Below are 26,040 nucleotides of genomic sequence, written 5' to 3'. Positions count from 1 at the left end.
ATCTCAGCATTCAGAAGACAGAGTGTTGCAGTCACGTTTGCATTGCTGGCAGAAATCACCCAACCACGAGCAGCTGGTGGGAAAAAACCGGGTTTTTTTTGGGGGGGGCTTATAGACTCGAGGGGGAGCTCCATCATGGCAGGGGAAAACGATGGCATGAGCACAGGGTGGACATCACCCCCTGGCCAACATAAGGTGGACAGTAGCAACAGGAGAGTGTGCCAAATACGGGAAAGGGGAAACTGGCTATAATACCCATAAGCTCACCCCCAACAATATACCACCTCCAAGGAGCTTTAATTTCCAATTGCTATTAGCTGGGAACCTAGCATTCAGAACACCTAAGTTTATAGGAGACACCTGAATCAAACCACCACACAGAGGTAGGAGGATTGCCATGAGTTTGAGGCCACCTTGAGACTACATAGTGAATTCCAGGAAAGCCTATGCAAGACTCTACCTCAAAAAAACAAAAACCCAAACGTTAAAACCTAGGTTGGAGAGATGACAGCAGTTTGGGCACTTGCCTTCAAAGCCTAAGGACCCTGGTTATTTCCCCAGTACCCATGTAAAGCCAGATGAACAAAGTGGCATATGCATCTGGAGTCTGTCTGCAGGAGCTAGAGGCCCTGGTACATCCATTCTCTCTCTCTCTCCTTGCAAACAAACAAACAAACAAGTTTTTGTATTCATGACCTCACAGCAATTGTCATCACCTGCATAATACACATTGGTCCCATCATCACTGTCCTGGATGGTGAAGGGGCTCATCCCTGAGGAATGACACCCAAGGTTATACTCTGGCTTCCATGTGCATGCACACACATTTGAACATGCACACACACGTGCACACACATGATGTATATTTTCATTTTATGTCTTTAAAAATACCTGGCAGTTCAAATCAATAATAACTCATTAGACATTTATAGCATATGTGATAGTACAATATATGAAAATGACATAAAGAGGTGCAGTAAGGATTGAGAATATAACATTACTAGGTTCTTATTGTCAGCTCCGGAGTTCCTCCCCCCACCCCAACTGGCAGAAATTGAAAAGTCTTCCTTCAAAGGGCCTATGCCAGGGGCATCCAGACAACCTGTCACCCCAGACCACTCCTTTACACCCCTACAAGGCCCCTCTTCCTGGCCAACCTGACATTCCCCAATGGCAAGGACATACAAGCCCAGGTCCCATCCTGCTTCTCTGTCTTCTCTTTTCCTCTGACAGGTGCACATACTTCTTTGTCTCTGTATCCCTCTGCTCATGTATTCATCTGGCTCTCATTCTCTCTCCCTTGTTCTCTCATTTTCTCTCTCCTCAGCTTGGGCCTGGCCCCCCTTCCTGCCAACTTTCCATGTGAACCAGCAGCTACTGACAGCTGTGGGTCCCCTCCTGCTGTGTTCCTTTCCTTGCAGCCCTCCTGTGGGCAGTCGTGGGCAGCCTTGAGCTTTTCCTCTCTTGCCTTTCCCAGCTTGTCTCCTCAAGCTACACTCTCTGGCAATGTTTGTGCCACCTTTATACCAGCTGCAAAGACCTCAGTGTGAGCCACCTGGTCTCTTTTCTTTTCCCCTTCTAAGCTGTACCACTGAAAGACGATAATAAAGTATTCCTTTTCAATATTTTATTTACTTATTTATTTTAGAGAGTGGGAGGGAGAGAGGGAAATTATGGATGCACCAGGGCCTCTAGCTACTGCAAACAAAATTCAGACACATGGGCTGGAGAGATGGCTTAGTGGTTAAGCGCTTGCCTGTGAAGCCTAAGGACCCCGGTTCGAGGCTCGGTTCCCCAGGTCCCACGTTAGCCAGATGCACAAGGGGGCGCACGCGTCTGGAGTTTGTTTGCAGAGGCTGGAAGCCCTGGCGCGCCCATTCTCTCTCTCTCCCTCTATCTGTCTTTCTCTCTGTGTCTGTCGCTCTCAAATAAATAAATTAATTAATTAAAAAAAATTTCAGACACATGTGCCACCTTGTGTGTTTAGTTTATGTGGGTTCCGGGGTATCGAACCTGGGTCCTTATGCTTCACAGGTAAGTGCCTTAATCGCTAAGCCATCTCTCCAGCCCCAAATCTTCTTTCTTGGTATTTTTTTTTTTTTTATGAGAAAGACAGAAAGAGTGAAAATGCATGCACAAGACAGAGAATTGGTGTGCCAGGGCCTCCAACCACTGAAATTGAACTCCAGATGAGCATGTCATCTTGTGTGCATACACAACCTTGCACACTTGCATCACCTTGTGCATCTGGCTTTTGTGGGACCTGGAGAGTCGAACATGGGTCCTTAGGTTTTACAGGCAAGTGCCTTATTAACCACTAAGCCATCTTTCCAGTCCCCAGTATTATATATACATATATTTTTCTTTTGGTTTTTCAAGGTAGGGTCTCACTCTAATCCTAGGCTGACCTGGAATTCACTATGTAGCCTCATGGTGGCCTCAATCTCTTGGTGATCCTCCTACCTCTGCCTTCCAAGTGCTGGAATTACAGGCGTGTGACACCATGACCGGCTCTTTTTTTTAATATTTTTATTTTATTTATTTATTAGAGACAGAGAAAGGGGGGAAGAGAGAGAGAGAAAGAGAGGGAGAGAGAGAGAGAGAGAGAGAGAGAGGGAGGGAGGGAGGGAGGGAGAGAATGGGCATGCCAGGGCCTCTAGCCACTGCAAATGAACTCCAAACGCATGGGCCACATGTACATCTGGCTTATGTGGGGCCTGGAGAATCAAATCAGGGTCCTTAGGCTTTGCAGGCATGCACCTTAACTGCTAAGCCATTTTTCCAGCCCCCAATATTATATTCTTTATTAACCCACATACTGCCCTCAGAGCCTCTATTGGGCTCCACAACTCTTTTATTTATTTATTTATAGTTTTTTAGAGAGTGAGCAAGAGACACAGAGAGAGGAGAGATAGAGAAATAGCATGCTGAGCACTATGACCTCATAGTGTTTGACACTACCTACACAAGACCATCATAAGAGGAGGAAAAGATCATGACATAAAAATAAAAGAGAGACTGAGAAGGGGAGGGGATATGATGGAGAATGGAATTCCAAAGGGGAAAGTGGGGGGGGGGGGTATTACCATGGGATATTTTTTATAATCATGGAAAATGTTAATAAAAATTGAGAAAAAAAGAGAAACAGCATGCCAGGGCCTCAGCCACTGTAATTGAACCCCAGACGCTTGTGCCACCTAGTGGGCATGTGCAATCTTGTGCTTGCCTCACCTTTGTGTGTCTGACAAATGTGGGATCTGAAGAACAGAACATGGGTCCTTGAGCTTCACAGGTAGAGTTATATGTTATAAGGTGGATACAAATTGTTTAAACTATAAATAATTTATTTTTATTTTTATTTTTTTTATTTTTTGAGGTAAGGTCTTGCTCTCACCCAGGCTGACCTAGAATTCACTCTGTAGTCTTAGGCTGACCTCAAACTCACCGCAATCCTCCTATCTTAGTCTCCCAAGTGCTGGGATTAAAGGCATGTGTCATCATGCCCAGCGGAGAGAAAGAATGAGCATACAAGGCCTCTAGCCACTGCAAACAAACTCTCAATGAATGTGCTACTTTGTGCATCTGGCTTTATGTGGATGCTGGTAAATCAAAATTGGGTTGTTAGGCATTATGGGCAAGCATCTTAACTGCTGAATCATCTTTCCTGCCTGAAATTATAAATAACTTATTGCTGTAAAATAAAGTGTTTTTTTTTTTTTTTTGGTAGGGTCTCACTCTAGCTCAGGCTGAACTGGAATTCATATGTAGTCTCAGGGTGGCCTTGAACTCACTATGCTCCTCCTACCTCTGCCTCCCGAGTGCTGGGATTAAAGACGTGTGCCACCACACCTGGCTTAAAACTAAGTTTCTTAAAAAAAAGGTATTATTAATAAATCAGTAGATTGATGGAATTATAAGATGTTCAATTACACAAAGAAAGAGGTAATAGGAAACAAAATTATGGCAGAGAACAGTCAAGATGGTAGACTTGCTTCAATTATATCAATAATCTTCGTTGGTATGAATAGTCTAAAGACAGCAGGCAATTAAAAGACAGATTATCAAATTGGGCTGAAAAACAAAAACAAAACAAAATACAACTATATACTAAATAAGAAATTTATCTTAAATATATAGATTTGATAAGTTAAAATAGAAATATTGAATGAAATATTAACCAAAAGGCAAACAGGATAGCTTTATTAATTAAAAAAAGTAGATTTTTAGAACAAAAGGATTATCAAGGATAAGTAGAGTTATTGCATAATGAGCGATTCTCCAAGACATAACAATAAACATATATGCACTGTTGCATGGCGTTTTTTCCTCCAGGCATAAACATGACACCGTCATGAACTAAAGGATGCTTTGGCCTGGTTGCTAAGGCAATGCTGGATAACAATACTAAGATACCAAATCTACCTTAATGGTTATGGAGCTATTGACAATTCCCTAGTAGATGGAGGAGAGGTCACAAGATCCTTTCCTGAAATTCTGATGATTATTCCCTCCTGAGAAACCATACCCCCCACCCAGCTGCAAGTGATCTCAGGAGAAGGCTAAATTATATAAGAAGTAGAAAGTTAACTAGGGGGCCTCCATGATATAGCTTCCATGAGGTCACCATCCAGGATTTATGCAAGGTTGATTCCATGTATAAATCAATAAATATAATAAATAAACTTAATGATAGAAATTACATGATCACCATGGTGGTGCATGCCTTTAATACCAGCACTCAGGAGGCAGAGGTAGGAGAATTTCTGTGAGTTTGAGGCCAGCCTGGGACTACAGAGTGAGTTTCAGCCTTGGCTAGAGTGAGACCCTACCCTTGAAAAAATAAGAAATAAAAATAAAAGACAACTGGGCTGGAGAGATGGCTCAGCAGTTACAAAGCCTAAGGACTCAAGTTTGATTCCCCAGGACTCAAGTAAAGCCAGATTCAAAAGGTGGCACAGGCATCGGGAATTTGTCTGCAGTGGTTTCAGTCCCTGGTGGGCCTATTCTCTCTATCTACCTCTTTCTCATTCTCACTCTCTCAAATAAATAAATAAATAAATAAATAAATAAATAAATAAAATGTTTTAAAAAGAAATTACATATAATCTCAATTGATGCAAAAAACACATTCAACAAAGTTTGACATGTCTTTGTCAAATTCCTAGAGAAAGTTGAACAGATACAACATACCTCAAAATAATAAAGGCAATATATATGTGTGTGTGTGTGTGTGTGTGTGTGTGTGTGTGTGTATAAATATATAACAAATCCACATCCAATATTGGAAAAACTACAGACCACTTCCTCTAAAAACAGGAATCAGACAAGGATACCCACCCTTGCTATTTCTATTAAATATTGTGTTTGAAGTCCTAGGTAGAGCAATAAGATAAAACATAAAAAGAATAAATAGGAAAGGAAAAGTCAAGCTATCCCTATTTGCAGATGACATGATTCTATCCTTAAGAGACCCAGCAGAATATACAAAAAGCTTCAGAGTTAATAAATAAACACTTTCAGTAAAGTTGTAGAATACAAAATTAATACGCAAAAATCACCAATAATGAGGTCACAGAAAAAGAAATCAAGGAAAATATTCCATTCACAAAATTTACAAAAAAAAAATACCTAGAAATAAACCTAACCAAAATGTGAAACATCTGTACAACGAAAACTTCAAGGACTGGAGAGATGGTTTAGTGGTTAAGGTGTTTGCCTGGGAAGCCCAGTGACCCAGGTTCAATTCCCCAAGACCCATGTAAGCCAGATTTACATGGTGGTGCATTTGTCTGGAGCTCATTTGCAGTTGCTAGAGGCCCTGGCATACTCATTCCCTTACCCTCCTTCTCTCCCTCTCTCTATCTCATAAATAAACAAACAAACAAACAAATAAATAAATGAAAAATGCTTAAAACCTCAAGATACTAAAATAAGAAATCAAAGAGGACACTATGATGTAAAGACCTTCTATACTTCTTTTTCTAAAATTTTTTTTGTTCATTTTTATTTCTTTATTTGAGAGTGACAGAGAGAGAAAGAGGCAGATATAGAGAGAGAGTGAGTGAGAATGGACGCGCCAGGGCTTCCAGCCACTGCAAATGAACTCCAGACGCGTGTGCCCCCTTGTGCATCTGGCTAACGTGGATCTTGGAGAATCAAGCCTCGAACCGGGGACCTTAGGCTTCACAGGCAAGCGCTTAACCGCTAAGCCATCTCTCCAGCCTCCTTCTATACTTCTGAATTGGCAGAATTAACATTGTGAAGATGGCTATCCTACCAAAAGTAATTTACAGATCCAGTGCAATTCTCACCAACATTCTAGTGACGTTTCTTATTGGGCTAGAAAAAAAATAATCAAGGAATTCATTTGAAGCCACCAAAGACCAACAATAGCCAAAGAAATCCTAGGGAGAAAGAAAACAGGTAACTGGAGGTACCAGAATTCCCAACCTCAAATTATTCTACAGGATAATACTGAGAAAGACAGCAGGGTCCTAGCACTAAAACAGACATATAGACCAATGGGACAGAATGATGACCCAGAAATAAACCAAAATTGCTCTGGCCACCTTTCTTTGACTGAAAATGAGAAAAAAAAAAAATCAATGGAGAAAAAAAAATGGTGATAGGACAACTGGGTTTTCACCTGCAAAGTAATGAAACTAGATCCATATCTGTCTCCCTGTTCAACTATCAATTCAAATAGGATCAAAGACCTCAATCTAAAACCTGAAACACAGAAAGTGCTAGAGGAACACTCTCCAGGATACAGGCATAGGCAAGAACTTTCTGAATAGGACTCCAATGCACAAGAAATAGCCTCCAGAATCAATAAATGGGATTACATGAAATAAAAGTTTCTGAACAGCAAAAGATACCTTCAAAAAAGCAAACAGAACCTATAAAATGGGAGAAAATCTTTGCCACCTATACCTCAGACAGGAGGCTAATAATCAGAGTTTACAAAGAACTGTGAAAATTAGACACCAAAAACATGTATCTGCCAATAACCAAATGAGCTAATTAAACAAACCACAAAAGAGCTCACAAAAGAAGAAACACAAATGACCAATGAGTGCTTAAAAAAAAAATTAACATCCTTAGCCATTGGGAAAATACAAGTTGAAACACCTTTGAGATACCATCTTACCCCAGTCAGAATGGCTGGCATCAAGAAAAAAGACAATAAATGCTGATAAGGATTCAAGGAAAGAGGAAGAATCATCCACTGTTGGTGGGAGTACAAATTAGTATAGCCATTATGGAAGTCAATATGTCAGTATCTCAAAAAGTTAGAAATTGACTGCCCATACAACCCAGCTATACTACTTCTGGCACATACCCCAAATCCTCCACACTCTACTACAGAGATAATTAATTATTCATCCATGTTTATTGATGCTCTATTTATAATAACCAAGAATTGGAATCAACCAAGATGCCCAGTGATAAATGAATCAAGTAAATAGACTCAAGAGCAGAAATCCTATTATCATCTCAATTGATAAAGAACAGCCCTCTGACAAAATCTGACATTCTTTCATGATGAAAGTCCTGGAGGGGTTAGGGATAGAAGGAACATATCTCAATATAATAATGACTTATATTCAGCATCATGATAAATGGAGGAAAACTTGAAGCATTCCCACTAAAATCAGGAACAAAACAAAGGTATCCCCGCTCTCCATCCCTATTTAATATAGTACTTGAAGTCTTAGCTAGAGCAACAAGACAAGAGAAGGAAATAAAGGGGATACCAATAGGATAAAATTTGCCAGGCATGGTGGTGCATGCCTTTAATCCCAGCACTTGGGCAGGCAGAATTAGAAGGATCACCATGAATTGAATGCCACCCAGCAAAGTGTTAAGATACAAAATTAACATATAAGTAGCTTTCGTATATACCAATGACAAATGTATGTAGAAAGAAATTGGGTAAAAATCCCATTCACAATATCCTCAAAACCACCTTGGAATAAGCCTAAATAAGGAAGTGAATGACTTCTACAATAAAAACTTTAGCGGATGTGGTGGCACACAACTTTAATCCCAGCACTAGGGAAGCAAAGGTAGGAGGATCGCTGTGAGTTTGAGGCCACCCTGAGACTACATAGTGAATTCCAGGTCAGCCTGGCCTATAACAAGACCCTACCTTGAAAAACCAAAAAAAAAAAAAAAAAAAAAAAAAAATCTTCAAAACACTGAGGAATAAAATAATTTGGGAAAACACCAGATAATACAAAGACTTCCTATACTAATGGATCAGAAATAACATCATGAAAATAGCATCCTACCAAAAGCAACCTAAAATTCAATGTAATCTTAAACAAAATTCCAGTACTATTCTTCATAGAAATAGAAAAACCAATCCTAAAATTCATATGAACACACTAAAGGCCCCAGATATCCAAAACAATCCTGCTTAAAAAGAATATTGCTAGAGATATCACCATGACTGACTTTATGTTATACTATAGAGCCACAGTTGTAGAAATAGCATAATATTGGCATAAAACAAGATGCATAAATCAATGGACTAGTATGGAGAACCCAGACATCAGTCCATGCAACTATAGCCAAATATACAACTACTGAAGATATACCCTTTCTTTCTCTTCCTTTCTTTCTTTCTTTCTTTCTTTCTTTCTTTCTTTCTTTCTTTCTTTCTTTCTTTCTTTCTTTCTTTCCCTCCCTCTCTCTCTCTCTCTCTCTCTCTCTCTCTCTCTCTCTCTCTCTCTCTCTCTCTCTTTCTTTCTTTTTTTTTCGAGGTAACACTGGCTCAGGCTGACCTGGAATTAACTCTGTCATCTCAGGGTGGCTACGAACTCATGGCACTCCTCCTACCTCTGCCTCCCGAGTGCTGGGATTAAAGGCATGTACTACCACACCTTGCCTGAGAATATACTCTTAAGGCTCTATACTTCAGAGATAATAGCTTAGGCATGCTTATTTATTTGAGAGAGAGAGAGAAAGAGAGAAAGAATGAGAAAGAGAGGCAGATATATATAGAGAATGGGTGCACCAGGGCCTCCAGCCACTGCATCTGGCTTACGTGGGTACTGAGGAATTGAACCTGGATCCTTAAGCATTGCAGACAAGTGCCTTAACTGCTAAGCCATCTCTCTAGCCCATTGCTGCTCTATTCATGATAGCCAAATACGTCAATTCCAAATTACGACACATGATTGTTAAAACTCAAGAAGTATTGGGCTGGAGAGATAACTCGGCAGTTCAATGCACTTGCTTACAAAGCCCGATGGCCTGAGGTTGACTCCCCAGTTTCCATGTAAAGTTAGATACACAAAGTGGTACATGTGTTGAGTTCATTTGGAGGAGCAGGAGGTCATGGCATGCCCATTCTCTCTCTCTCTTAAATAAATAAATTAATAAAATATTTGTAAAAACTCAAGAAGTTCTAAGGCTCATTCACACTCTGGAAGTAAACAAGTCTCAGGAAGTAAGCACTTCACAAGCTTCAGAAAGTACCTAAAACTCACAAGACTCACAAGGATCCTTCTAAAGTCCTAAAGAATAAGACTACTTAGGAGAAGAGTCTCCCACCAGCTACCTGTCTCCAAGTGGTACAGTAAGGACCAGGAATGCAGCTTCTGTGAATTGCTACACATGTTGGGGTGGGCTTCCTTGTGCTGCCTTGAGTCATCCATGCTCCTGAAGGCAACCCCTCATCCATACTCTTAGAACTCCCCTAAAATCATTGGTTCAGTAAATTAGATTAGAGTGGGATTTTTTTTTTTTCTTTTTGGTCTGTTGTTGGTGCCCTTTGGGGGGGGGTGTTGGTGAATAGATGTCTGTTCACATCTCCCCAGGAAAAGCTTAATGCAACAAAGAGGCAGAGGACAAGCCTAGCTGAAATCATTTCATGCTGATATACATGGGAAGAATAAGACATTTTAGTTCCTCTCTAAAACTTACAACCCTAGGCTAAGTAAAGAAAAGAATAGACAAACCCAAACTGCCTGAAGTGTTTAAAAGCTTCAGGTTAGGAAAAACAAGAGAAAGTTGAAGAACAGTCACAGATTGGAGGAGATTAAGGAAACAAAGAAACTAAAGCAATGTGGGATCTTGGATTGAATTCTGGAACTAGAAAACCTGGTGAAATTTGAATAGAAAGTCTATAATTTAAAACTGAAAGCATTTTACCATTTTTGTTTTGTTTTGACAAATGTTAACAGGAGGGAAGATGGGTAATGGATATACAGGAACACTCTGTACAAATAAAAGTTTATTTAAAAAATGTACACTAGCTTCTTTGTTTTACTTCTATCTATCTATCTATCTATCTATCTATCTATCTATCTATCTATCTATCTATTTATTTATGAGAGAGAGGGAAAGAAGCAGATACAGGGAGAGAAAATAGGTGTGTCAGGGCCTCTAGCCATTGGCTGCAAACAAATTCCAGACACATGTGCCACCTTGTCTCTGGCTTATGTGGGTCCTGGCGAATCGAACCTGGGTCCTTTAAGGGCTTTGCAGGCAAGCGCCTTTAACCACTAAGCACCCCCCCCCCAAGCTTCTTATCTCTATAGTGGCCCACAAATACCCACATTACCTGATTATAGCTCTGCTACTTCTCAGATGTCATCTACAATGTATATCGAAATGAATGAATGGCCCTCTAAAATAAAGGAAACAAAGTCTAACTAATGTTCAGAAATATCTGGAAAACAACCAAATATACAGACTACAAAGACACACATCACAAAGATTTTTAAATCACTTCTCTTGGGGCAGTAGTTAGAAATATATTTTATTTTAAAGCATGATAGGGGCTGGAGAGATGGCTTAACAGCTAAAGTCATTTACTTGCAAAGTTTGATGGCCTGGGTTTGATTCCCTGGTACTCATGTAAAGCCAGATGTACAAAGTGGTACATATGTCTGGAGTCTGCTTACAATGCAAAAGGCTCTGATGTGCCCATATTCTCTATCTTCCTCTTTCTCTATAAATTTTATTTATTTATTTATTTACTTTTAGAGAGAAAGCGCGAGAGAGGTGGGGAATGGGCACGCCACGGCCTCTAACCACTGCAAACAAACTCTAGATGCATGTGCCACTTTGTGCGTCTGGCTTATGTAGGTACTGGGGAATTGAACCTTTGTCCTTTGGCTTTGCAGGCAAGTGTCTTAACCACTAAGCCATCTCTCCAGCCCTCTAATTTTTTTAAAGCATCCTAGATGGTTTTGAGGATTAGTCATGTTTGGAGTCTTGAAACGGAAAACATTAGATTTCTTATTAAGCAATTTAATAGCTTCTTTTGTTGTTTTTTCGAGGTAGGGTCTCACTCTAGCCCAGACTAACCTGGAACTCATCCTGTAGCCCCAGGCTGGTCTTGAGTTCACAGTGATCCTTCTATCTCAGTCTCCCAAGTATATGGATTAAAGGCATGAGCCATTGTACCTACCTTTCAAACAGCTTTACTAATTAAAAATAAATAACTGACTAGTTTAACTGAAGAGGAAAATTTAGACTTGGATGTGAATTACAATAAAACTGAGGTTTCAAGAGTAACTCAACTAGGAGCATTTTTGCCCCCTACAGGCCATTTGACAATGTCTGGAAACTTTTTAAAAATTTATTTTTTTATTTTTTATTGCTACAGTGAAAATGTCATGTGGTGGGCAGGGTCCAGAAATGTGCCTCAATATTCTATAATGCACAGGCCAGCTACCCATAACAAATTACTATCTGGTTTAAAATACTAATAGAGACAAAGTGAGAAATTTTGCCTAAGAATGGCTATTGGTCACCTTTAAAAGATTGCCCCAGTCTACCTAACTCCTACGAGAACATCAACACTGACCAGCTATTCCACAAGACCCATTGCACTGCTGAGTAGGCAGTTTAATTTTTTAAAAACTTTTTTATTTTATTTTATTTGTTTGAGAAAGAGAGACAGCAAGAGAGAGAGAAAAAGAGGCAGATAGAGAAAATTGGAGTGTCATGGCCTCCAGCCACTGCAAATAAACTCCAGATGCATGCTCCACCTTGTGCATCTGGCTTACGTGGGTCCTGGAGAACCGCACCTGGATCCTTTGGCTTAGCAAGCAAGCATCTAAACCCCTAAGCCATCTCTCCAGCCCTATATTTTTTCAAAATATTTATTTTTTTTCTATTTTTAAAATATATTTTATCTATTTGAGAAAGAGAGAGTTAGAGAGAGAAAGCACACACCAAGGCCTCCAGCCATGACAAACTCCAGAGGCATGCATCATCTTGTGCATCTGGCTTACATGGGTCCTGGAGAATCGAACTGGGATCGTTTGGCTTTGCAGGCAAATGCCTTAACCATTAAGCCATATCTCCAGCTCCAGCCCTATCTTTTAAGGTATTGTTTCACTCTAGCCCAGGCAGATCTGGAACTTACTCTAGGTCCAGGCTAGCCTGAAACTCACAACAATCCTTCTACCTTAGCCTCCTGAGTGCCATCACACCTGGATGATACTTTAAATTTCTCTACTTTTTGTTTTAAAAAACATTCATACATTAGAGAAGGGTTGAAAGAACAGCATAAACATCCATTTACCTTCAACTATATCTACCCAAAACAAAAAAATGGTTGCATTTATGACGTTACACAGCATGTGCACATACATGCTTTGTTTCTGTTAAAATTACCGACACTCAGCATGCATCTCCTACCTAACCACAATACTATTATCATACCTAAGAAAATTAATAACACTATTTATCATACCCCCCAAATCCCCAGTTGTCCCCCAAAGTGCCTTTCACAGCTTCAATAGCCTACCCTATCCTAATCTGAGATCCAGTTAAAGTTCACTTTTTTTGGGTGGGGGATTTCGAGGTAGGGTCTCACTCTAGCCCAGGCTGACCTGGCATTCACTATGTAGTCTGAGGATGGCTTCAAACTCATGGTGATCCTCTTGCCTCTGCCTCCTGAGTGCTGGGATTAAAGGTGTGCACCACCATGCCTGGCTAAAGTTCACTTTTTTAAACTTTATTTTATTTATTTATTTGAGAGAGAGAGAGAGAGAGAGGAAGAGAGAGAATGGGTGCTCCAGGGCCTCTAGCCATTGCAAATGAACTCCAGATGCATGTGCCCCCTTGTGCATCTGGCTTACGTGGGTTCTGGGGAATGGAACCGAGGTCCTTTGGCTTTGCAGGCAAACGCCTTAACAGCTAAGCCATTCTTCAACCCTAAAGTTCACTTTTTTGCATTTGACTGTGGTGTATCTTTAAATTTAAAAACAGATATTTTCATTTGTTTGTCTATTTGTGTGTGTGCGTTGAGAGAGAGAGAATGGGAAGGTGGGAAGAAGGGAGGTTCAGTGGGAGAGGAGAGGGAGGGGGCCTCTTGCTACTGCAAATGAACTCCAGAGGTATGCACCACTTTGTGTATCTGGCTTTATGAGGGTACTAGGGACTCAAACCTGGGCCCCAGATTCCTTTAATCCAGAAAAAAACCCTCATGTTTTTGCTTGGTTTAAAAAACCTAGCCACTTAGCATGTTGACTCTCTTCTATTTTTGGATTTGGCTCACTATTTCATAATGGTATCATTTAAGTTATTCCCTTTCCTTCCTATAAACTAGAAATTAATTCCCGCCTCAATTAGATTCGTGTTAAGTATTTTGGGCAAGAATGCTTCACAGGGAATGTGGTATATTTCTCACTGCAGCACATCAGGAGAAACAGTGTCCAGCTGTCCATCTCTGATACTGCATTAAGACGGTAACCACCAAATCTCTGCTGTACAGGTACACTTCTCTTTTGAATTATTATGTATGAATATCCTATTTCTTAGGAAATTTCCCCCAATAATTTTAGTATCTATTGATAATCTTTTTATTTTTCCCTTTGGTTTTTCAAGGTAGGGTATCACTCTAGCCCAGGCCAATTTGGAATTCACTATTTAGTTTCAGGGTGGCCTCGAACTCTCATCAATCCTCCTGCCTCTGTCTCCCAAGTACTGGGATTCAAGGTGTGTGCTATCATGCTCAGCTCCATTGATAATCTTTGTTTGACAGAATTATGGCATTGGGGCTAGGTAATGGTGATTCCCAATGTCTATAATTTCGTCTATGCTTTTAAACACACAATATTCTATAAATAGTAGGTGGATTTTCATTTATCCTGGGTCATGCTTGCCTTGAATTCCCTATGTAGCTGAGATTGGCCTTCAACTCCTGATCCTCCTGCCTCTACCTCCCAAGTGCTAGAATTACAGGTAGGTATTACCACATTTGCTCCCCCTGCCTCTTTCTTTTTCTTTTCTTTTCTTTTCTTTTCTTTTTTTTTTTTTTTTTGAGGTAGGTTCTCACCCTAGCCCAGGCTGAGCTGGAATTTACTATTAGTCTCAGGGTGGCCTCAAACTCACAGTGATCCTCCTACCTCTGCCTCCCAAGTGCTGGGACTAAAGACGTGTGCCACCATGCCCAGCCCCCCCTCTTTTTTTTTGATCACCATGGATTTCTTTTCTTTCTTTCTTTTTTTATCTGAGAGAGAGAATTAGGGTGAAGAAGAGGGACAGATATAGAGAGAGACAGAATGGGCACACCAGGGCCTGCAGCCACTGCAAATGAACTTCAGACACATGCGACATCTTGTGCATGTGGCTTACATGGGTACTGGAGAGTTGAACCAGGGTCCTTTGGCTTCGTAGTCAAGCGGATTGACCACTGAGCAATCTCTCCAGCCTGGATGCATTGATTTCTGTTAAATTATTACCTTCATTATTCTTTTTTTTTGGGGGGGGAGACAGGGTGTGTTTATTATGACAGGAAAGACTACTCCCTAGGCATTTTAACAAACAAGAACATTTTCCTGGGAGAACAAGACACTAGGATACAAAATTACAAGTGTTTTAACTCCAGCTCTGTCCCCAGCAACTCCAAGAAGCAAGTGGTAAGACAGTTGAATCAAACAGTCAATTCTGTAAAACTAGACTTAGAAACCCTACAAATTTGATTAAAATCTAAAACTTGTTTTGCTTTAAAAAATTAATATATCAAAAGGCCTCCCACGAAAAGTAACTCCAACATCCCCTTGTCAGTAACAATGTTCAAGTTGACCAGCCAATTCATACTTCTAATCCCACATGTGGACAAGTGCGTGTGTGTCTTTTAGAATTAGGCATGGGGCTCAGAGACTGCAAGTAATGTGTACCTACTGCCTGCAAAAAAACTGGCAGGGAAATCCTGGTAAAATGAGGAACAGTCCCAAATAACCAATTTTTCTAGTACTATGTTCCCCACTGCTACTTCCTATACTTATAAAGGGGACCCTTGAACCAAATAATTTACCTCACATTTGGCACCCAGTGACCATGATGTTTGTTTTCTTCAGAAAAACACACATATACACAACCCATATATATATATATATACACACACATATATATATATATTAAATTTTTACATTTAAATATAAAAATACTACTTTGGGGCTGGAGAGATGGCTTAGCGATTAAGCGCTTGCCTGTGAAGCCTAAGGATCCCGGTTCGAGGCTCGATTCCCCAAGTCCCACGTTAGCCAGATGCACAAGGGGGCGCACGCGTCTGGAGTTCGTTTGCAGTGGCTGGAAGCCCTGGCGCGCCCATTCTCTCTCCCTCTCTCTCTCTTCCTAGTTCTGTCTGTCGCTCTCAAATAAATAAAAATAAAACAACAAACTTTTTTAAAAAAATACTACTTTGCTTTGTGTTATAAATGGAGGACCAAGCAGTAAAGAACTTGTCTTCTCTTACGGTAGGACAGCCAGCTGTTGCTGCTGAGCTGTGTCTGTGAACGGTGTGTGTGGCTCCAAGCAAGAGAAACACAAGGGGTAAACTAACCCCCCAGTTCTTGCGCTTCTCCTAACTTCCACTAGTGAGAGTTGGTTTAATCTTAAGAATCTAAGAGTTTCCCAACCAAGGAGACATGCCATCGTAAGTAGTTAGGCCTGCCCTTTTACCTCTCCTTTAGAAAAAGTTCTCCCTCCTTCAAACACTGCTTTGTGCGGAAGTGACATCTACCAGACAAGCAGACCTCCAGAGAGAAGCAGTCGTCACCTTTCCCTGCGCCCACCCATTAGCACATAAAAAAGGAAGAAAATGGGCTGGAGAGATGGCTTAGCGGTTAAGCGCTTGCCTGTGAAGCCTAAGGACCCCGGTTCAAGGCTCGGTTCCCCAGGTCCCACGTTAGCCAGATGCACAAGGGGGCGCACGTGTCTGGAGTTCGTTTGCAGAGGCTGGAAGCCCTGGCGCGCCCATTCTCTCTCTCTCCCTCTGTCTTTCTCTCTGTGTCTGTCGCTTTCAAATAAATAAATTAAAAATATTTTTAAAAAAAGGAAGAAAATGGGGGCTGGGTACATGGAGGTTAAGAACTTGACCCTTCTATCCTGACCAAGGAAAGCAAGGTTCACTGGGCATGAGGAATAAAAGGACCTTGAAATTCCACCTTTAAAGTAATGGGGATGGTTAAGACATCTGGGAGAGGGACAGTTGCAGTGGGAAGTTGAAGTGGGAAGGGCTCAGTCGCTGGAAGCATCGTCCCGTTAGTTTTTGTACGGGAAGGGCTCGTCGCCAGTGGCGTTGAGAAGACATGTACGGATGATGGCTTCTGTCACTGCAAAGGGGTCGCAGTTGGCAGAAGGGTGAAGGTCTTCAAACTAACCGCTCTTCTCCTGGCTGGCAGTCGGGGGAATGCGGATGCTAGCACTGCAGTGTGGGCGACCCGGGTGGAAAAGTGGATGTTGGAGGTCTCATGGAAGCCAGTCAGGCACCGGGCATCGTCCAGGCCTCCCTTGGGATCGTAGGCACGGCCTTGGTACTGGTGCCGTTTGCTGAGTTTCTCGATGGCCTCCGCAAGGTTCTTTGGGCCATTCCCCTCCCTCATGGCCTTCGTGCTAAAGCTGGTATGGCAGCCTGCGCCGCTCCAGTTCCCAGGACCGAACGTTGCTATCTCGCCCAAGTCTTCACGTACATGACGTAAGATCAAGCGGGCCACCCACAGGCGATCTCCCAGGCGGACTCCTTCACAGGGTCCAATGTGGAATTCCCTTTGGGCAGGCATGACCTCGGCATTTGTTCCTGAGATCTTGACTCCGGCATACAAGCAGGCGCAGTACTGAGCCTCCACGATGTCTCTGCCATAGACTGACTGTTCCCACACCACGATAATATGGGCCGTGTGGCCCAGGGAAGCCATCGGAAGGCCAATCAAAGGGGTGCCCATCCATCCCCATGAATGCATATTCCTGCTCCATTCTAAATCAGGGGTGCTGGTTGCTGACTATGATCTGTTTAGAGGTATGCCTTAAATTGGTCTCTGCAGGCTTCCGATTATACCTGAAAACTTCACAGAACACCAGCTTGTTGGGATACTTGAGGAAAGGGTCACGAAACGTGGCAACTGGGAGGAGGTAAATGTCACCATTGGAACCTTCAGACTGGAAAGTGCTAGAGCCCTCAAAATTCCATTCCAGTAACTCTTTTTCACGCTTGGGCTCACAATCCAGGGTGCGGGTCTTGCAGCTCAGCCCTTCTCCAGTACCATAGATCCAGACACACATGGCTTGGACCTTCTCACCCTGAGGCAGGGCCGTGTACATCTGTTTGTTTGTTGCCTTTGTTCAAGTCGGAACTTGCTGAGGTGGCCATGGTAGAAGGTGTTCTGGGCTGCCAAGGACCGGCGGGAAGGATGGTGGGCAGGCAGCGAGAGCTGCCATTCTTGGCTCTGCCCATTCTTCTTTTGGGAATTTTTTGGTGCTAGAAATTGAACCCATGGCCTAGTACAAGCTAAGCAAGTACTTTTACCACTGAGTATACTGCTGATCCCCATTATTACATTTGTGTGTGTATGTGCAGATGCACAAGCATGCATGTACAGAGTACAACCTTGGGATGTTGTTCCTCAGGAACACCATCCACCTTTATTGAGGAAGGGCCTCTCATTGGCCTGGAGCTTGCCAAGAAGGCTAGAGTGGCTGGCCAGTAAGTCCCAGTGATCCCCCAGTATTCTTCCTGATGTTCAAACTGTCCCCAAATTTTCCAGTGTAAACTGTGAGCTGGCTCTTGTGACCTGACATGATGTCTTCTGGTTTTTGTTTTGTTTGGCAGGGGATATGTGTTCATTCATGTGTGAGGGTGCTAGCATGAGTACAAACATCAGAAGACAACTTTCGGGGGTCAGTCTTTACCCTTGCAGGGCAGCTTGTTTATTTTGTTGTCTACTGCTGTATTTGCCAGGTTAGCTGGTGTGTAAGCTTCTGGCTTTTACATGGGATCTGGGAATCCAAACTCAAGTCTGCTTACAATTCCACAGCAAATGCTTTACCCACTGAGCCATTTCCCCAGCCGAACATGTCTATTTTGGAAGACTTGTTTACATATTTATGTCTGAAATCCCTAGACATTCTCACTGGTTTTAATTCTACATTTTACAGCAACAGAACCTTTTACTATGCTCATGTAAAACACTCTGTTACTTAGGGCAGATATTTGAGCTGAAGTAATTCTATACTTCTTCACTAACTTACAAATCCTCAATTTAAACTACACACTTCATTCTGAACCCTGACACGTTAGGATATCGCTTATACTTGTTACTTGATTCCATTTCTGAAATGAGAATTTAAAGTTTTGTTTTCAAGGATCCATTTGAAGGTTTCCATGTCAAAATGTATATATATGTTGAAGGAGATTTATGCACTAGATAAAAGTCCTTGTTAGTACTACAATACCCACAAAAATATATGAAATACTGTGCTAACATTAACAATTCAGTTACACCCAGGATTGCTTATTACAATTATTCTAACAGTCCTAAAATGTTCTCACATGGGTTTTTGGAGTTTATTATAATTTGATTATGCATAAGGAACATAAGTGAAGGCATTGTGAAGATGGATCAGTGACTAAAAGCACTTGCCTACAAAGTCTACTGGCCTGGGTTTTATTCCCAGCAGCTATATAAATCTGTATGCAAAACATGGCATATGTCTGGAGTTTAGTTGCAAGGGTAAGAGACCCTAGCATAAACACACACACACCAAACCAAACCAAACCAAAATAAACATAAAAGGAACATGAATGCAGATATGTCCTCTGGAATCAATACACCTTCAAAAACATAAGGCAAATTGCATTCATGGGCTCATAGCAGCTGACCTTACTTGCACAACACTGGACCCGTCAATGTTCCATCATGGTTGGTGGAGGAGCACATGAGGTTTCCACCTCTCTCTGACAAGTTGTTGGCAGTTAATGGTTGCTACATGAGGGGAAGACATCTTCTTCAGTGGTATAGCCACTGCTAAGCTGCCCATGCTTCTGAAAATAACACCCCAACCATGTTCATATAAACAACCCTAGTTAGACTCAGTAGGTCACAAAAAATAGAAGAAGTAGAAACAAGTTGGGAAGGAGGGGGTGTGGTGGTTTGATTCAGGTGTCCTCCATAAACTTAGGTGTTCTGAATGCTAGGTTCCCAGCTGATGGAGATTTGGGAATTAACGCCTCATGGAGGGAGTATATTGTTGGGGGTGGGCTTATGGGTGTTATAGCCAGCTCCCACTTGCCAGTGTTTGGCACTTTTCTGTTGCTATTATCCACCTTATGTTGGCCAGGGGGTGATGTCCACCCTCTGCTTGTGCCATTGTTTCCCCCTGCCATCGTGGAATTTCTCTATAAGCCAAAATAACCCTTTTTTCCTACAAGCTGTTCTTGATCGGGTGATTTCTGCCAGCAATGAGAACCTGACTACAACAGTAAAGTTGCTACCAAGAGTAGCAATGCTGCTAGAAACCTGGCTGTGTGGCTTTGGCCTTTTGGAGCTGATTTTCAAGAGGAATGTGGAAGGATTTGAAACCTTGGCCTAAGATGCCTTGAAGTTCTATAAGTACAGCTTGATGGACTATTCTGATCAGAGTTGAAAGACTTGAATGCAGTAAGAACTATGGACTGTAAGGTTTGGCTTGTGAGGGTGAGAAAGAGCTTTGCTTGGACTGGGCTAGCAGTTTGTGTGGGAAGCTTATGCCCATGACCTGAGAACTTGTGCAGGGTTGCTTTGCACAGAAATAGACTGGTGTGAGAAAAGGAATATGGCACAAAGTAAAAATAAAAGAAATATTTGGGTGAAACTGCTGCCTATTCAGCTGCAATTGAGATTACAACCATTGAGACTGGGCCCACTGACTTGCACTGGGATAACAGAAAGAATGTAGGCTATTTTGAAGGGGCCTGAGTGCTCAAGGAGTGTCCTGTTCTTCATAGTCTGCTTTATTCCCCCCACTGGATTAACAAATTAGCACCGTACCTGGAATTGTGGAGCATAAGAAATGAAGGAAAGAGAGGATCATTGAATTTGACACACAGTCTTGTGTTTTGGAAACGTGAAGCAGGTTTGCTGGATGCCTGCATGGAGTCCGATGGAGCCATGAGGATGAACCATGATTACAGTGGAGACCCAGCGGAGATGCTGGGACCATGAGATGGCTGCTAAGGATTGCTGCCAACCCTGGATGAAATTTTCAGGACTGTGAATAGTCTAGCTGCAGGGGTGGAATTGGAACTCCAGAGACTTGTTGGGATTAGCAGATTTAGAGACTTGTCACTGGCTACAGTTGTTGGTCTTGGAGCTACAGATTTTGATGTTTGTCCTGGTTGTTTTAAATATTGTATTGGTTGAATATTTCTTTTCTATGCCCAATGCCATCTTTTGTAGTGTGAATGTTTATTCTGTGCTATTATGGGGTTTGGGGGGAATTTTTGGTATTATGGCTCAGTTAAAAAACCTTGGATTATGGGAATGTTTGAATATCATTGGAATTGACAAAAATTATGGGGACTTTTAAAGTTGGATAAATGCATTGCATTTTACATCATGTGTGGTTATCAGTTTATGAGGGCCAGGGGTGGAATGTGGTGGTTTGATTCAGGTGTCACCCATAAACTTAGGTGTTCTGAATGCTAGATTCCCAGCTGATGGAGATTTGGGGATTAAAACTTCCTGGAGGTGGTGTATTGTTGGGGGTGGGCTTATGGGTGTTATAGCCAGTTTCCCCATGCCAGTGTTTGGCACACTCTCCTGTTGCTATGGTCCACCTGATGTTGGCCAGGGGTGATGTCCACCCTCTGCTCATGTCATAGTTTTCCCTGCCATCTTGGAGCTTCCCCTTGAGTCTGTAAACCAAAATAAAACCTGTTTTTTATTCCCACAAGCTGCTGTTGGTTGGGTGATTTCTGCCAGCAATGAGAAACTGACTGCAACAGGGGGGTTCACTGGGAGGGGGCAGAGGACAAGAGAAGATAATGGAAGGTAAATATGACCAAAATGTATACAAATATTGTCGATAAAAAATATGGCAATCAGAAACCCTCAAGCAGGGCACACAAATTCCAGTTTTTCTCATGCAGACATCAATCCTGGTATTTACTGGTGGAATTAATTTGCTAGGGAAAATTCGTGTTTTACATGGGATGGAAATTAATCATATTTAATGCAGTAAATAGTATAGCATTTATTTTTTTTATTTTTTGTTTGTTTTTTTTTTTAATTTTTATTAGCATTTTCCATGAAAGTATAGCATTTATTTATAATTTTTTTTTTCTCAGTATGGCCAAAGCATATCTTTATCCTGTCCTTTGCAACTATGGGCAAAGTATAAAATGTTCATTCACTATAATACAAAGGCATAATAATAAAATGAAAACTGAAATAATACATAACACCATGTGACTTTTTTAAAGACAAAACTTAACTTACATAGGTTTTTTTGTTTTTTTTTTTTTTAAATGGGCACACTAGGGCCTCTAGCCACTGCAAACAAACTCTAAACACATCCGCCACCTTGTGCATCTGGCTTTACGTGGGTACTGGGGAATCAAACCCAGGTCCTTAGGCTTTGCAGGTAAGCACCTTAACAGCTGAGCCATCTTTCCAGCCCCAATATATAGGGTTTCTTGAATGATGTGAAATTTTATTTTTGAAACAGGAGTAATAGGAAACACTGAAAAAATGAGGAAGAGAAGGTAATGTAAATTTTAATGTTCTTTTTTTCAAGCAGAATCACTTTTTTTAAATCAATTTTATTTATTTGAGGGGGGAAGAGGCAGAGAGAGAGAATGGGCACACCAGGGCCATCAGCCACTGCAAACGAACTCCAGACGCATGTGCCACATTGTGTATCTGGCTTATATGGGGCCTGGGGAATCGAACCTGGTTCCTTTGGCTTTTCAGGCAAGTGTGCTAACTGCTAAGCTATCCCTCCAGCCCGGTAATATAAATTTTAAAAGAGTAAATAAAATCAGCATGTCAAGAAAATAACCACAAACAGGCATGGTGGTGTACACCTTTAATCCCAGCACTTTGCAGGCAGAGGTAGGATCAGTGTGAGTTCGAGGCCAGCCTGAGACTACATAGTGAATTCCAGACCAGCCTAGGCTAGAGTGAGACCCTACCTTGAAAAACCAAAAATAAAATAAAATAATAATAAAAAGAAAGAAAAAGGAAAAAAAAAAAAAAAAGAAAGAAAAGGACCACAAAAGTATACCAGTCATCCAGAAAATACCTTTGTTCAGAAGAGGAATGTAGTCAGATGCTTTTTCCTGAAAAACTCTTTGAGCATCCTCAGTTTTCATGCACACTTCCTTTGTCTGAATTAGGGAAAAGCCTTTACCAACCATCTGTGAAAAAAAATATTTTGATTTTAAAATAAATCTCTGCAATGAACACAATATTTTCTTATTTGAACATTTTTCTTCTTTATAAAATACAATATAATACACTGATTTTTGTTAAGCTATGGCTAATTCAGGGCATTTGCTTTAACAAATTCTCACATATGCAAGATTCCTACTTCCAGATAAATGCTTCTTCTTAAGCTAACTCTATCATGCCCATTGTTTAGATTAATAGTCAAGTAAACCTGAACTTGATGGTACACACCTGTAATCCCAGCACTTGGGAGGCTGGGGAGGAGCATCATGTGTCATAGAAGACTATTTCTAAATGAATGAACGAATAAATAAATGAATGGATGAAATAACTGTGAATTATTCCTCAATTTAAGGCAAAATTAATTTTTATGCCCCATCAGACAGAATCTTAGCTAAGTGACATTGAAAATGTCCAATAACAAGAAAATGGTTAAATAAAGGTACATTTACATGATTTACATGATGAAATATCATAGCTCACTGCATTCATCATACTTCATTAAATACAGCACAGATATAATAAAATTAGAAAAATCTTACATAATGTTAATTTTAAAGGGCATCAGGACTGGAAATGGCTTAGCAATTAAGGTGCTTGCCAACAAAAGCCAAAGTACCCAGGTTTGATTTCCCAGTACCCACATAAAGCCAGATGCACGAGGTGGTGCATGCATTTGGAGTTCACTTGCAATGGCTAGAGGCCCTGGCATGTCCATTTTCTCTTTATCTTCTTCTTTCTTGGTCTCTTGCCCTTAAATAAATATTTTTTAAGTTTAATTTATTAATTTTTTTACTACTTAGTTTTATTCTCAGTGAATACAGTCAAGTTGGTACCATTAATAGGCTCATCCGTGTACTATCCCCTCCCCTGGCCCCTCAAAGGTATCATACAAATTTGTGTAGTATAGCACAATACTGATAGGTCACTTTTGGAACCTTTATCATGTATCATGATGCTTTATGCACTTTATATGTATAAATCATTTAACCCTCACATAAGAGCGTTACCACCCGCTTTGTACAGATGAGACAGCTAAGATATGGTTAAGAAACTTTCCCAAGGTCCTTATGCAACAGAGCTAAAATTGTCTTCAATCTCATTGCAGACTAAATTTCAAAAATTATTCCGAAAAAGATTATTTGAGGTGTCGTACGATTATGGATAATTATTTTTTTTTCAAGGTGGGGTGTCACTCTAGCTCAAGGTGGCCTTGAACTCACAGTGACTTACCTACCTTTGTCTCCTGAGTGCTGGAATTAAAGAAGTGTGCCACCACACCCAACCCGTTTATTGGATTTTTTGTTGTTGTTGTTTTTGGGTTTTCGAGGTAGGGTCTCGCTTTAGCCCAGGTTGGCCTAGAATTCACTATATAGTCTCAGGGCTGCCTCAAGCTCATGGTGATCCACCTACCTCTGCCTCTCACGTGCTGGGATTAAAGGCGTGCACAACTATGCCTGGCAGGATTTTCAATAATAAAAAGTAATGAGCCTACAGACATGGCTCTGCAGGTAAAGAACACTTGCTGCATGAAGGCCTCTTGGGGCAGGGACCTCCAAGTTTCACTTCTCAGAACCCACATAAAAATCTGGGCATGGGGCTGGAGAGGCGACTTAGCAGTTAAGGTACTTGCCTACAAAGCCAAAGGACCCAGGTTTGATTCCCCAGATTCCAGGTAAGCCAGATGCACAACATGGTGCATGCATCTGGAGTGTTTTTTTTTTTTTTTTTTTTTTTGCAGTGGCTGAAGGCCTTGGAACACCCATCTCTCTTTTTCTTTTTTTTTTTAATTTTATTTATTTATTTATTTGAGAGTGACAGACACAGAGAGAAAGACAGGTAGAGGGAGAGAGAGAGAATGGGCGCACCAGGGCTTCCAGCCTCTGTAAACGAAGTCCAGACGCGTGCGCCCCCTTGTGCATCTGGATAACGTGGGACCTGGGGAACAAAGCCTCGAACCGGGGTCCTTAGGCTTCACAGGCAAGCGCTTAACCGCTAAGCCATCTCTCCAGCCCGCCATCTCTCTTTTTCTATCTGCCTCTTTCTTTCTCTCAAATAAATAAAATTTATTTTAAAAATCTGGGGTAGCTGGGCGTGGTGGCGCACGCCTTTAATCCCAGCACTCGGGAGGCAGAGGTAGGAGGATCGCTGAGAGTTTGAGGCCACCCTGAGACTACATAGTGAATTCCAGGTCAGCCTGAGCCAGAGTGAGACCCTAACTCGAAAAACAAAAAACAAAAAACAAAACAAAAAAAAAAATCTGGGCATGGGGGCTGGAGAGACTGCTTAGTGGTTAGGGCACTTGCCTGCAAAGCCAAAGAACCTTGGTTCAATTCCCCAGAACCCACGTAAGCCAGATGCACAAGATGGTACATGCATGTGGAGTACGTTTGCACTGGCTGGAGGCCATGGCACACCCATTCTTTCTTTCTCTCTCTTCTTCTGCCTTTTTCTCTCTCTCAAACAAATAAATAAAAAATAAAATATTAAATCTGGGCATGGCCATGCATGTTTGTTTAACCTCAGGCTATGAAGGGAGGAGACTGGACAATTGCTTGGGTTTGCTGACAGACAGCAGCTCCAGGTTGAGGGAGAGTCCCCATCTCAAGGAAATATGCAGATGAGCAATAACAGGACACCCTCTAGATTCTCCTCTGGCCTCCCATAGGGCACAAACATTTGCCCACACGTGTGCATACACCACATACCACACACACACACATGCCCACACAGATGGAGGTGGGGAGAGGGATTTATATGCTCAATAAAGAATTTGGAAAATTCAACCAAAAAAAAAAAAAAAAAAAACACAACCCAGGTGCTGCCACTCAAACGATGTGATTGTCTTGGTTTTAGGTAAGAAAACCAAGTTTCAGTGACTTCTCTTAACTCCCTATGCAATGAGCTTTCTATTTTAACCAGCCTATCGAGACTTTCTATCCCCTTGTTTATATTTCCTATCTGAAGAGATCATATGTGGGCTGTAGAGATGGCTTAGCAGTTAAGGTGCTTTCCTGCAAAGCCACAGGATCCAGGTTTAATTCCCCAGAACCAGATGCCCATGGTAGCACATGTGTCTGGAGCGTCTGGAGCTCATTTGCAGAGGTTGGAGGCCCTGGCATGCATATTCTCTTTCTCTCTACCTGTTTCTTTCTCTCATTCTTAAATAAATAAAATAAAAATGAATTTTTTTTAAAAAAGGAAAAGATCTTTTTTTTAACTTGTAAAACAATGTGAAATGAACTTCTGGAATACTCCTCTCAAAACTGGTTGGCAATTACATTTCTAAGTCTAACCTGTCATCAAATACTTGTGTAAGGAAAAAGAAAAGTTTTATTTACTAGCAATAGCCTGTGGGTTTAGG

At 41.4% G+C, this 26,040-nt stretch overlaps 1 protein-coding gene across 1 annotated transcript in view; it reads right to left on the bottom strand.

Annotated features, from left to right (window-relative positions):
* Rp2 (RP2 activator of ARL3 GTPase) overlaps positions 1-26,040 on the bottom strand; it is a 56,495-nt gene that overhangs the window by 9,697 nt on the left and 20,758 nt on the right. The window contains exon 3 of the mRNA XM_004668799.2: positions 22,531-22,645. Within this exon, the coding sequence (XP_004668856.1) occupies positions 22,531-22,645 (115 nt within the window). The remainder of the gene's footprint in view (positions 1-22,530; positions 22,646-26,040) is intronic.

This window comes from Jaculus jaculus, chromosome X, assembly GCF_020740685.1.
Source record: "Jaculus jaculus isolate mJacJac1 chromosome X, mJacJac1.mat.Y.cur, whole genome shotgun sequence".
Classification (NCBI taxonomy): domain Eukaryota; kingdom Metazoa; phylum Chordata; class Mammalia; order Rodentia; family Dipodidae; genus Jaculus; species Jaculus jaculus.
The sequence above is the reverse complement of the archived record's forward strand: the minus strand, read 5'-3'. Positions and strand labels throughout refer to the sequence as shown.